Below are 13,590 nucleotides of genomic sequence, written 5' to 3' on the forward strand. Positions count from 1 at the left end.
CAGATGTACAATACCGTAATGCCTCAAAGTTACGCGTTGATGGTACCAAATTAACCCATTAATGCCTAGCGTCCCTTTTTAGGGACGGTCCAAAAACTGTGTCTCAATTTCCCAAAAGTAAACATTTCAACTCAATAATTGTGTTCATTTATTACTTTAGTATTGTTTCAATTCGTTACTAGCAGACGGCAGCACATAATCGTTATAAAGTGTGTTCTGTAACCATTTTGTTATGATCTTCGTGAAGAATTTCATTGCTCACAATGTCAAGAACAAAAAAGTAAGTTTTCAAAATTTTTAACAAGTAAATCAATTTGTATTTGATACATATGCTACTTTGATCAATATTTCAGTTTACCTTTTCTTGCATTTTTGTAGATTTTAAAAATTTTATGGATTTTATAGCAATTTAAGAGCGTCCCTAAAAAGGGACGCTAGGCAGTAAAGGCTGCATTGTTGAATCGTTGCTAGTTTCTTGCTTAGAATTCATAATTGGCCTCAGAAGAAGTTATTAAATGTTTTTAGACTAAAAAATAGGCAATATGTTTTATTTTTAAAAATTAAAAAGACTAATTAATAATAAAACTACCTTTTTTAAAGATATTTCAGTAACAATTTTTTCTGCAATTTCGAAAAATACTTAGGTAAATTTGAAAAGCTAACTGTTTCAAAAATTAACTTCTTTGAAACCCGAGTTATTTTTTGACATTAATAATCTTCAGTAACTCATTGAGATTTTCTCATTGTTTTGTCTGACTTTGAAGAAGCCTTAGCACTTCTGGAACAGCTCTCTGACGATAAAGAATTCAAGGAGGCTGATATATGCATTTGTCCACCTTCACAAGTTAGTGAAATTACTGACGAATACAGTGGGCCGGATGGCTCAGTTGATGTTAATCAATTATCAGGTCAACAGTTGAAATCTTCTGCTACAATGACCATTAGAAAAGTTAATCAGGGTAAGGTAGTATGTGTTGGAGATAGTCAGTCAAGTGACAGTGATGATGTTGAGCAGCATCTTCCAAGCAAACGCAGAAAAATAAAGAAAAAAAATACAGAAAGGAATTGGGTTAAGAAAGATATATCCATCAATAAAAAAAATAATGTATGGAATATGGAAACACCAAGCTTTTTGAATGTTGAATGGACACCAGTGTCAATATTTGAAGTGTTTTTTACAGATGAAATACTGGATGAATTTGTTTTTCAGAGCACCCTCTATGCTCGACAAAAAAACAATACATACTCTTCTATAACGCGAGAGGAGCTGCGTTTATTCTTGGCTATCCTATTAACAAGTGGATATGCATGCTTGCCCCAGCGGAGACTCTACTGGAGTCCATCAACTGATGTCAACGACATAGCAATTAGTTCTGCAATGAGTAGAAATCGATTTGAGCAAATTATGCAGTATTTACATTTTGCTGACACCAAACTGAACAAAAATGACAAAGTCGGAAAGTTTTTTTCTTTTTTTCAAGTATTAAATCGTCGGCAAAAAAATATTTGTCGTTGAAAAAGCATGTACCCTCTGATGCCTAGCGTCCCTTTTTAGGGACAATTTTTCTGTTATTAATAAAACATTTATTTTTTGCATTAGATTTTTTTAATTATTTTTCCTGTTTATCAAATACTATTTGCAACCCGTAAACAAAAAATCTTTGAAAAAAAAAAAATGTCAGGCATTAATGGGTTAAGAGATTGTAATTCGAATTCGCGTAAGTAGAGGGGTGTTATTTTAATTTCTATTATTATTGTTGATATAAAGATTAAATGGAAACAAATCGATTAAATAAAGAATAGAGGATTGAGGCAAATATTTGGTGTTATTGCGAGTTAAATATATGTGCTTTTAAGGAAATCATGAATTATTTCTTAGCTACGAGATAAAAAAAAAAAAAAAAAAATAAGAAACCACGTTACTCCGAGACCGTGTATTTTGGCGAAGCTTAAGTAGGGAAATTACTTATTACACACTTTAAAACCTTTTACGTAAGGGGAGGGGGGACATTATTATTCTTTGTAGCAATGGTAATTGCGATTAAGCTTTTTGATAAAAATGTACAATTTAAATTTAGGTTAATATAGGTTCTGCAAATATAGGTTAAAAAAATATTTTAACCTATATTTGCAGTTTAGAATTAAATTGATTTTGATTTTTCACTTAGTTGCCCACATTATAATTTGTATTTATTTCAACTAATTTAGTCAGTTAATACACTTTCGTACTAATAACAGCAAGTTTTGCAATTCTGGTCAAGTGGGGCATTTTACCTGGTGTAGTGGGGTAAATTGTCTGACTGTCAAGATAATATGCCCCAAAGCTGCAGTTTTTTTTTTTGCAATAAAAACTTTTATTCGTAGTTTTTGGCCACGATAAATTTTACACAGCATCTGGACCTACATTAGGAGAGGCGGGAGGTATTATCTTTTAATTTTCGTTAACATATTTTTTTTTTTTTAAGTTTCTGCTTTGGTGATGCAAAACCGCCGGACTTATTCTACTTTCTTTAGGCATTAGAGTGCATTCTAATGGTGCTTTGACAGAAATAAGGCTTTCCTCCAGTTGTTGAATACATCACAAAACTACTTTTAACATTATAATAGATTTGTACGACTGATTTAAATATGATACTGTAATTCCGAATAGTCTTGGTATTGTCTAAATCTCTAGTTTGTGCACTTCCAGCGCATTAGGTCCATAAATCTTAAAACTAACGAGCATAGATCTTTCTGAGCATAGTTGCTAATTTTGCAGTTTTTGCTTCATGTTTTGTATACTGAGTTTTGCTTAAATCTTTGATCTCATTTATTTTTACTGGGAAAAAATAAATGAATAGAAGCCCCAAATGCGAAAGGATTTTCTAAAGCAGGCATGTGTAAATAAGAAAAGACATTTGTGATATGATTCAAATATTTAGTTCAACAGTCTCCGTTTATACCTTCGGTAGTTTTTCGCTTACTTGATTACTTAAAATTCTAGATGAAAACTTAAACACGATGATTTAAGTACAAAAACGTGCTTATTTTACTTTGATGCATCCAGATACAATGCAAACGCTCATAAGACAGAATTGCAAGCTAGTACTAAATTCACAAATCAGCTAAGTAAAAAAAGCTATAAAAATGAGAAAGGTAAAAAGGAAAACAAACAAATAAATGCTGAATTCTTCAGAAGATCCTATCCGATAATCAACGTTTAAATAACCATAACATTTAAATAACCACATAGACCTTTATGTTTTATATCCATTTTATCTCTAGTAAAGGTACGCAACATTTACGAATGACAAATGGATCGCTTGTGGGCCATTACTGGGTCCGAAGATTTGCTTCAAACGTTTATTTCTCTAAAGGGTTTTGAGGATGGCATCGTATAAGTTCAAACCAAATGCATGTATTTCAGCAGTTAAAGTGCACTTTAAGTATACGGAATTGCATTTCGTCTATTCTAAAACGTACGCGTATGCATAATAATATGCATTTTTATGTTGTTCAAGCAAACAGAAAAAGCCCAAAATATCAAAACGATATTCTTTTCTTTTTGGATTTGTGTATTTACTTACCATCACACCATAATATAAATGTTGGAACAAAGTTTCGAATAAGTTCATATTTTTTCGAAAATGTTGCTTGAACTTTTAACAAAAATAACTAATTTGAAATGTAGAAAAACATTAGTGCTGCATTACAACTGTTCAATAATATGATATTACATCAAGGGCTTATATAGTTTTTATTTTAATCCATTTTACATTTAAACTTTTGATTCATGCTGAAGGGGTTTCCTTTTAGGAAGACACATTTTTTTTTATTGTAAACTGATGAAAATAAACTTACTTGTACTAGTCAAAAATTTAAACTTTAATTTTTAAATAACGGAAGAAAACCAGTTTAAATTTTAGACAACGCTATAATAATTTTAAAAACTCACAAAAAAAATCTTTACTATTTTACATAAATTTTACAAAGCGAAAACTTCAGTTTAGTAGTAGAAGAGATTCTGATATTTCGGAAAAAACTGTTCAACATTAAGTGTAGAGAAAGAGAACAAATTATATTAGAAGTAATCAATGAACTTTCGTCATAAAAGTGAATCAGTGCGAAAATAGCAGACATAAAGTTGTATCTTAAAAAGGAAGCTCAGTTTCTCACTTTAGCGCATTCTCAAAACTGTCCTAACCCGAACGAAGTGGAACTAAAATAAATAACAAAAAATAAAATAAAACTGAAATCGCAAAATTGAATTTTTCCGCACTCGTTGTTTTCAAAGAATTTTGGAATTGAATCTATTTGGGTGTTTTACTATTCCAATTTTATTACATTTTCTTTATATGACGGTTTAAATTTGTGTTGGTAAGTTTCTATTTTGCATATTGTTCGTGAAAATGTTTAATTCCTAGATTTTTGAGGAAAATGCAAAATCACTTAACCCTCTATTACTGTGGAACCCAGATTTGTTTAATTTTTTTTTCATTCGAGAAACTTATAGTAATAAATAAAAAAACATAATAAAAATGAAAGATTAAACGAACAATAAATGCAACGAAAAACGTTACTGATGCAGTACATGATTTTCTTTAACACTTACTTAATAATAATAGTGCTTTGGAGTAAGCAAGGGAACACTTTAAATATTTTCACCCCTTGTTAGTCACAAACCGATGAAAAAAAGTGTTATACAGAGATTAAGTTTCCCAATATCGACAGTTTTTACGTGAGTCAATCGCTCTAAATAACGCCAGTAACGACATATAAAAATCAAAATTTGGGGGGAAAAAATGTCGCTAACTTAACACTGACTCCCCTCCCCCCCCAAAGGCGTAAAAGACCCCTTTTGGGACATCTGAATACAATAAAAAGGGGAGGTGCACAACTAGACTTCACTAGGATTCTACATACCAAATTTTAACTTTTTACGACATATGTATTTGAGTTTTGCGAGATACGTACATAATAACGCTCATAAAGACGTTACGAGAAAATTCGTGATTAAAGATTGCAAAACCGGTATACCGAATAGTATTATTTCGTGCTATTTTGCAATTTCGTAATACCGGTATTAGCTGAGATGAAATACCGGTATTTTCGATATTAGCCGAAAATGATAAAATGTTTTTAATTTATGAATTTTCAATTTCCCTTATTAGATATCTGCTCTTAATTTTAACGAACATTTCTCTTTTGATGAGACAGTACCTTAATCAATCCGATGTACAGATTTAGCTTTAACAGCATGGAACTGTATCCATTAATAAAAGTAGTGGAAAGATTACTAAATGATGTTTCATCACTGAATGCCAGTGGTGTGGTGAATCGCACTTTCTTGCGTTTGTGTACACTATATTTTTATTTTTCCATTTCATTAATCACTCACTTGCCCTTGTTAAAGTTAATCGCATGAGTAATAACAAATGTATTTTTGCTGTGCTATGAGTAATGTATTCCAACCATCAATCGCGGCAATACTTTATGATATATTGTTTTTAATATTTGTCATAGCTGCACTCTGAATTTTGAGAAAAACCTCTTCATTTTAGTAAAACAAATGGTAGTTTGTATTCACCGGGATTGGTGTTCTGTCCTGTTTCGCTATATTGGCGAGATAATACTTAGCATTTTTATAGTGCCTTGAAAATTTGCATAAAGGAAAAGCAAACCTAACTAGAAATTATTTTCAGATATTTACATAACCGTAAAGAATTTGGAAAAAAAAACGATAACAAACAATAAAAAAAGATCAAATTTAATTAAATTCATCGTAAATTTCAAACCTAAGGGATAATGAAAAGCAAGCTCAAAGCGATTTTTATCAGGAGAAAATCCTTGAAGGTGATGTTAATATTGGAAATGAATTCTCTCTTGAAGAAAACGCACAACACAAGCGAACAAACAATACAAAAAAAAAAAAAAAGATTTATCCAAAAATCAGCCTACAAGAGACCGAATGATTTGCAGATGAAGGACTTCGAGGCAATTAGAGGAGGTGTATCGCGCAGAATTAACAATATCAGATACCTGCGTGAATTCAGAAAGAGTATTTTCACCATTCACGTCCAGGAAAGTTGAGCATTAAAATGAGCTCCAGACTTGGAGACAATTCAATATTGATTTTTTCCTATGATATTTGTTCCTCATTTCATATTTGTTCACCATACGTTTTCATAAATAATACATTTTTTAAAAAAAATTATGAAATGTGGCAACAAAACAATATGATATCATGAATTTAAAAAAAAAATCCAGATACCGGTATTGAAACCGGTATTCCAGTATCACGTTTTAAAAATACCGAATACCGTTATTTGATTTTTGGTCCGGTATTGCAATCTCTACTCGTGATAGTTCACTCGAGAATGGTTAAAAATGGATATTTCGGGTGTCCTAACTAGGGTTTCCAATCCAGAAATCCCGATACCGAATCCTGCGGGATCCCGCATGATATTTAGCGGGATTAATTCTGCTGGATTGAGAGCCAAATCCCGCATTTTTTTCCCCATATAAACGTTTTCCAACTTTTGCCGCTCAAAAATGACTATTTTCACAATCGTCATCTGAAGTTTGAAGAATTTTCCTCTTATATCTGCAAGAAGAACAAGAAACACTTCGTGTCTTATTTGATGAACGGTGGATTTACCATTTAAGAACACAATAAAAATTGAATTTACTTTTCTGAGATTGAACTGGTATTCTCATTCGGAGGTTTTAGTTTTCATACATTCTGCAATTGAGACAATGTGTATAATTTAAAAACATTTTCGAAAACCATCACTAAAATTTAAATTCCAGAAAATTACGCTTTAGAAAAAAAATAAAGACTGCAAAACCTGCTGGGGTAGCCTCAATTGGAGAACTCCTGTAAGCTTAAGGAATGCACTCAAAATCTTTAACTTAAAGTGCACAATATTTTTCTGCAAGGAAGAAAGCAATGTAAAACCTGCCATTATTTATATATTTAGCATGATTATAAGAGGCGACAAAAATTTGAATGGAACATAGGATGACTCGCATGACAGTGCAGTAAGTTAAGCTGCTCAAGTTTTTGAATGTCTCTTTAAAGTGAGAGATAAAATTAGTGACATTATGATTAGTGATTCAGAAAAACAGACATAGCCACCGTTTTTATCCAAAATTTGCAGCTCTTGGGGAAAAAACCAAAGATAAAAGTAGAAAAATCTATTTCAGAAGATGATAAAGATAATCGGGATCTTTTGCAAAAGGGGTTGCCACAGCACGTGTTTTCGTCAAGCGCATTATTTTTTGACTAAAAATCCTTTCTCATCCTGTACCATCAACGCTTTGTTAAGATGCCCTAGACCTTTTTAGGGCACACTTTAGCGTACCAAACAATAATTACTAATTAGAATTACACTTCGTTGTGTACGGAATTAAAAAAACTACTAATTTAAGTAACAAAGCAGTCCTTCTTAAAAAGCATAACTTTTTCTATTTTTAGAAGAGTAATGTCAATCCGGCGGGATCCCCGGATCTCGCGGGACTAGCTCCAAATAATCCCGAAATCCCGCAAGATTGAAGTTGGCGTGGGATTGGAAACCCTAGTTCATACGTTCTTAGGCATATACAGTCTGAGTAAAAACTTTAAGGACAGTTAACTTTTTGAGAAATTGGACACATTTTAAACTTTAGGATTAAAAAATCATTTGAGATATATTTATTAAACTTAAACACAAGTTAAAAAGGCAAATAAAACTCACTTGCGTGCATTTCTTTATCAGAAAATATAACCGATCAATTTTTAAACTCGAGTAAAATTTTTAAGGCTAACATAGAAAAAGCATATGAAGACAAAAATAAAAACATTTATGAGCTTGTGCAGTAGTCATTTCTTCAAATTGCATCAAATGTTCTTGTTTTCATGGATAAAACTAGTTTTCAACAACGTTCGGGATTTATTTTACACCATTCATCATCGATATTAAGTTTCAGCTCAGTTTGATGAATTTAAATGTCCCTCATTTGCATAAATACGTCTTGCTAAGTCACCCCATAAGTTCTATATTAGGCTAAGATCTGGACACTTAGTTGATTATTTCAAAGTTTTAACATTGTTAACTTGGAACCATTTTTTTGCACTGTTACTCGAATGCATAAGTGCATTGTCTTTCTGATATTTCCAATTTTCTCCATCAATACATTCAGCATTTGATAAAAGATGGCTTGAGAGTACATTTTATATGCTTGTGAATTCATTTTACTTGAAAAAAACATAATGGAGTCCACACAATTATAAGCAAAACACTCTTAAGTCATGCTTGAGTCTCCACCTTATTGGCGCTTGGAGAATAATTATTTTTCTTTTCGTAAAGCATGCCAAATAGTGCTTCCATCTATCTGGTTCATCCGAATGCGACTTATTTTCGTCAGAAAAATTATTTACATCCTCTGGTTACCCCAAGTCATGATTTCCTGGCTAACGTTCAAACTCTCTATGTTGTACCAATTAGTAACTGAATCTTAGGCAATTTTGCTGCTTTAATAAAACATCCACACCTTCTAATCGTGATATACATCGCTTTTGACAAACATTTAAACCTATCGTTTAAATAAATTGCCTGATTGAGTACTTTTCAGGTGATGCAAACTCTTCCTCCATCACGCGATTACAAAGCTTTAGGTCTTTCCCCGGTGTTCTTTTTTTACCATAACTGTGGTTTAATTGAAAAAAAAGTTATTGTCTTTAATCTTCGATTTTTTTTCATAATACTCCGCCTTATTATCTAAGTTCAAGAAAAAAACTTCAATCTTCGTTCTTTTATGAACAGTCAATTTCTTACCTTTTAATATCTTCACAAAGAGAACCAAAACTTTAATGACATTAATGACAAAACTACAAATTGAAATTTTTCTACAATCTTGTTTAGTGAAGTAGGGTAGACCGACCAGTGAATGAACAGTTAAGCACAATTTCATTTTTTAAAAACCCTAGTAATTTTAAATTCTATACTATACAGATCGTAATAGTTAAAACATTTTAATTGATCTATGTAAATATCTTTAAAAAATCGCGGGAACTTAAATGGTACCGCTTCCGACTTTTTTAAGTGTTTAAAGAAAAAATGGCACAACGACCCAGTGAATGAACACCTCAAACCAGTAAATGAACATGATAAATTTTGATTCAAAAAGAAACTAAGTTTCTTTGAGATCTATCTATCTATATAACTATCTATACCTATCTATCTATCTGTCTATCTATCTATCTATCTATGTACTTATCTGTATATCTATCTACTAATCTATCTTTGCACTTATCTATCTATTTTTATATCTTACCTATCTATCTATCTCTATGCCTATTTACCTATTTATCAATGTACTTATCTATTTTTTTATCTATATATCTACTTATTTATTTATCTAACTACTTATCTATCTATCTATCTACTTATCTATCTCTCTACTTATTTATCTACTTACCTACTTATCTACCTATTTATCTACTTATCTATCTATATATCTATCTACTTATCTATCTATCTCTCTACTTATCTACTTATCTATATATATACATATATAGATATATACATATATATTTATCTACTTGTCTATCTATCTATCTACTTATCTATCTATCTATTTATTTATCTATCTACTTGCATATCTATCTATCTGTCTATCTACCTAACTATCTACCTATTTATCTGTCTGTACATCTAAATATCTACCAATCTATTATTCTAATTAATCTATTTATCTATCTATCTACCTGCTTTTTTACCTGTCTATCTATCTACCTATCTATCTAACTATTTTAGAGTACCTGCTACTTAACAACCTAAATATCCTCAACAGAGGTGATAAATCTACTTTTATTACCCGAAACAGATGTGAAGTGATTGATCTAACGATATGTAATGATAGAGTACTGAACTGCGTAAGTGATTGGCAGGTGTCAGACCGGATTACCCTATCTGACCATAGACTAATCCTTGTGACTTTTTCAGGTCCTGCACTAAGCGTACTGCAGGAGGAACGGAATCCCAAACGAACATCTTGGGATTCCTATCGGGAAGATCTAAGGGTCTTTCCTATCAGGTAAGAATTTCAAACTTATTTCGTTGTTAGACTTGGAACTAGCAGTTGATTCACTTCAACATTCTATACTCCAATCTTATCAACATAATTGCAATGCAATCTCCACTAGTTTACCAAGACGAGTTTCTTGGTGGAGTAAAAATCTTAGTGGATTAAGAAAGAATTGCAGAAGACTTTTTAATAAAGCCAAGAAGACGGGCGATTGGTCTTTGTACCATGAAGCTCGCAATAAATACAATAAGGCTAAAGAACCAGTAAACAGGATAACTGGAGACAGTTCTGTAGCCATTTGGACAGCATCTCTCGCGTTGCTAAACTCACGAAAATACTCTCTAGAGACAATTTTTGTCAGCTGGGTTCCATTGAAAAGGAAGATGGTTCCTTTACTGATGACAGGGAAAGTACTCGAACAGAGATGTTTAGGGTACACTTTCCTGGTTCTGTAATTAAAGATGACGAAAGTCATCCTGATATTCCGCTACACCCCTTACGTGGTAGTAAGGAAAGGTGGAAACTAGCGGGTGAAATTGTGAGCCCTGGTAAAATTGAGTGGGCCATTAATTCATTCAAGCCTTTTAAATCTGCTGGACTGGATGATATTACACCTGCTCTTCTGCAGAAGGGTGTGGATATTATCACACCACATCTTTGTAGGATCTACAGGTCCTGTCTTGTTTTTGGCTATGTGCCTTATGCTTGGAGAACTTGCAAAGTAATTTTTTTACCCAAGCCTGGTAAGCCAAACTACAATGTGGCGAAAGCCTTTAGACCCATCAGTCTTACCTCTTTTCTCCTAAAAACTCTGGAGAAACTGATTGATAGGCACATCAGGGATTGTGTTTTGAAAACCAACCCTCTTTGTAAGTGCCAGCATGCTTATCAGCCTGGAAGGTCCACTGAGACTGCACTTTATGAGCTGACAACAGCTCTGGATAGTGCAGTCAATGGACAAGAAGTAGCTCTCGCTGCTTTCCTTGACATTGAGGGAGCTTTTGATAAGGTCCCTACTGAGACTATTAACGATTCTCTCGCACACAAGGGAATTGATCCCATATGTACCTGGGTTAATAGTCTGCTAACAACCCGTAATGCAAAAGCTTGCATGCTGGGCAGAACTATGATGGTGGGTAACTGCCGTGGCTGCCCACAAGGGGGCATTCTCTCCCCTTTGCTTTGATGCCTGGTGGTTGATGAACTTCTGGAAAGAATTCGTCTCAAAGGTCTGCACTGCATTGGCTATGCGGACGACATAAGGAAATTGAAAAGTGGTGTTTGGAGGCAGGTCTTACGGTCAATCCGAATAAGACTTATTTGGTTCCCTTCACTCGTAAACGTCTCAAAGACTTGAAGATAATTAAGTTCTTTGGTTCGCTTCTTGCCTACTCTAGTAAGGTCAAGTACCTGGGTGTGATCTTTGAAAAAACTTTGACATGGAATTCTCACCTTAAGCAAATTACCGATAAGGCCAAGAGAATCTTTTGGTCTTGTAGACGAGCAATTGGTATTAATTGGGGCTTTTCTCCAAAAATCGCTCACTGAGTTTATACTAGAGTAATTGTACCTACGGTTACATATGGGGCAATTGCCTGGTGGGGTAAAACCTGTACCATTATGGCTGAGGGTTGCCTCGCCAAAGTACAAAGGATGGCTACTATTACTATCACTAGTGTCATGAGAACTACTCCTTCCCAAGCCTTGATCTACTTCTAGGCCTTCTTCCGTTGCATAAGCAAGTGGAAATGGAGGCGATTCTGTGTGCATACCGCCTGAAGCTCATGGGTCTCTGGAAGTCCCCTCGGTACCTGTCTCTGTACGATAAACTGTGTGCGAAGACTAGTAAGCATCCTTACTTTATGATGCCTTCTGACTGGATGTACAGGATATCATTGGCAATGCACACGAAATGTGCTTTACAGATGGTTCCAAGACTTCGTCTGGAACTGGTTCTGGTGCATATTGCAGCAGCAATAACACTAATCTGTGCTTCTCTTTAGGGAAGCTAGCTACTGTCTACCAGGCAGAAACTTTAGCCATATTGGCTTGTGTAAACAACTGCCTAGATCGAGGCCTAAGCGGGAAGGTTATCAGAATATTCTCTGATAGCGAAGCTGTGTTGAAAGCTCTCAATCGTAACTGTTTTACTACCAAAACAGTTTGGGAGTGCCATAATGCACTGGTAAGCCTAGCTGGCAGTAATGGGGTGTCCCTTTACTGGGTTCCTGGTCACCGTGACATTTTAGGTAACGAATTGGCAGATCAGTTAGCTAAACAAGGCTCCAATGTACCGTTTATGGGACCCGAGCCTGTCCTCTGCCTGCCCTACAATGCAGTAAGGATCACTGCAAAGAACCTTCTCATGGATGAATCTTATGGCCTGTGGCTTCAGTTCGAGTCTCAAAGATAGGCCAAGACTCTGAACCAGCAGCCTCCCTGGTTCAGGTCCAAGGAACTGCTTAACTTGAGCAGGAATGAGATCAAGAAGTCTGTTGGGTTACTAACTGGACACTGCTCTCTTAATAGGCACCTTAATCTGATGGGTGTTAACGACAACCCTTCGTGTAGAGGATGTCATATGGCTGATGAAAGCTCAATTCATGTGCTATGTGAATGTGACTTCTACTCTGCACAAAGATTTGAGCACTTGGGATACCACTATGTAGATCCCTGGGAACTGCCTAAAATTTCCGTTAGGCAACTGCTGAGATTTATTTCTGTTACTGGGCTCCTTTAGTAGTCTAAGCGGGGATAGTACAATAGAACTGTGGTCTCGGTGCTCGCGCTGTTTTCTTGCGCCCCCCTTTTCACTTCATACTTCATCTATCTAACTATCTCCTTATCAATATATCTACCTATCTATATCTATCCACCTATCTATATCTATCGGTCTATCTACCTGTCTATGTATCTACTATACATCTCTATATCAGTCTCTCTACCTAGCTACCTATATCTATATTAATCTCTCTATCTACCTATCTATCTATTAACCACTACCTATTAATCTATCAATAAATCTATCGATCTATCTATCTACCTACCTATTCTATCTCTATATTTATTTACCTATATACCTATGTACCTCTTATTTTTTATATATCTATCTCTATATCTTCCTTTATCTATTTATCTATCTATATACAAACATACCATACATATCTACCTATCTATTCTCTCTTTGTATTGTATATATACTTCTATTTCTCTATCTCTCTATCTACCTGTCTATCTATCAAGAGAGATAAAGATATAGAAAGATAGATGTAGGTAGGTAGGTTAATATACAGATAGAGATATAGATAGGTAAAAGATAAAACTCAGTAAAAAAGTGCATTGTTTGCAAAGACAAAAATAAAGAAATTATAAAATATATAATGAAATACATAAATAAATAAGCATATAAAGCTATCTGCATTACAAAAAAGTACGAAAATGAAAATAGCTCAAAGAAACTTCAAATTTCTTTTTAAATCAAAAAATTTTTTGCCATTGTTCATTCACTGGGTTTTCCCAATTTTTCGTACCCAGTGACTGAAC

The 13,590-nt window shown here is 33.9% G+C and overlaps 1 protein-coding gene across 1 annotated transcript in view; it reads left to right on the top strand.

Annotated features, from left to right (window-relative positions):
- Positions 1-11,959: 11,959 nt before the first annotated feature.
- Positions 11,960-13,590, top strand: part of LOC129222967 (calcitonin gene-related peptide type 1 receptor-like) — a 37,536-nt gene continuing 35,905 nt past the window's right edge. The window contains 1 exon segment of the mRNA XM_054857529.1: positions 11,960-12,441. Within this exon segment, the coding sequence (XP_054713504.1) occupies positions 11,960-12,441 (482 nt within the window).

The sequence above is a fragment of the Uloborus diversus genome, chromosome 5 (assembly GCF_026930045.1).
Source record: "Uloborus diversus isolate 005 chromosome 5, Udiv.v.3.1, whole genome shotgun sequence".
NCBI classification, from domain to species: Eukaryota; Metazoa; Arthropoda; class Arachnida; order Araneae; family Uloboridae; genus Uloborus; species Uloborus diversus.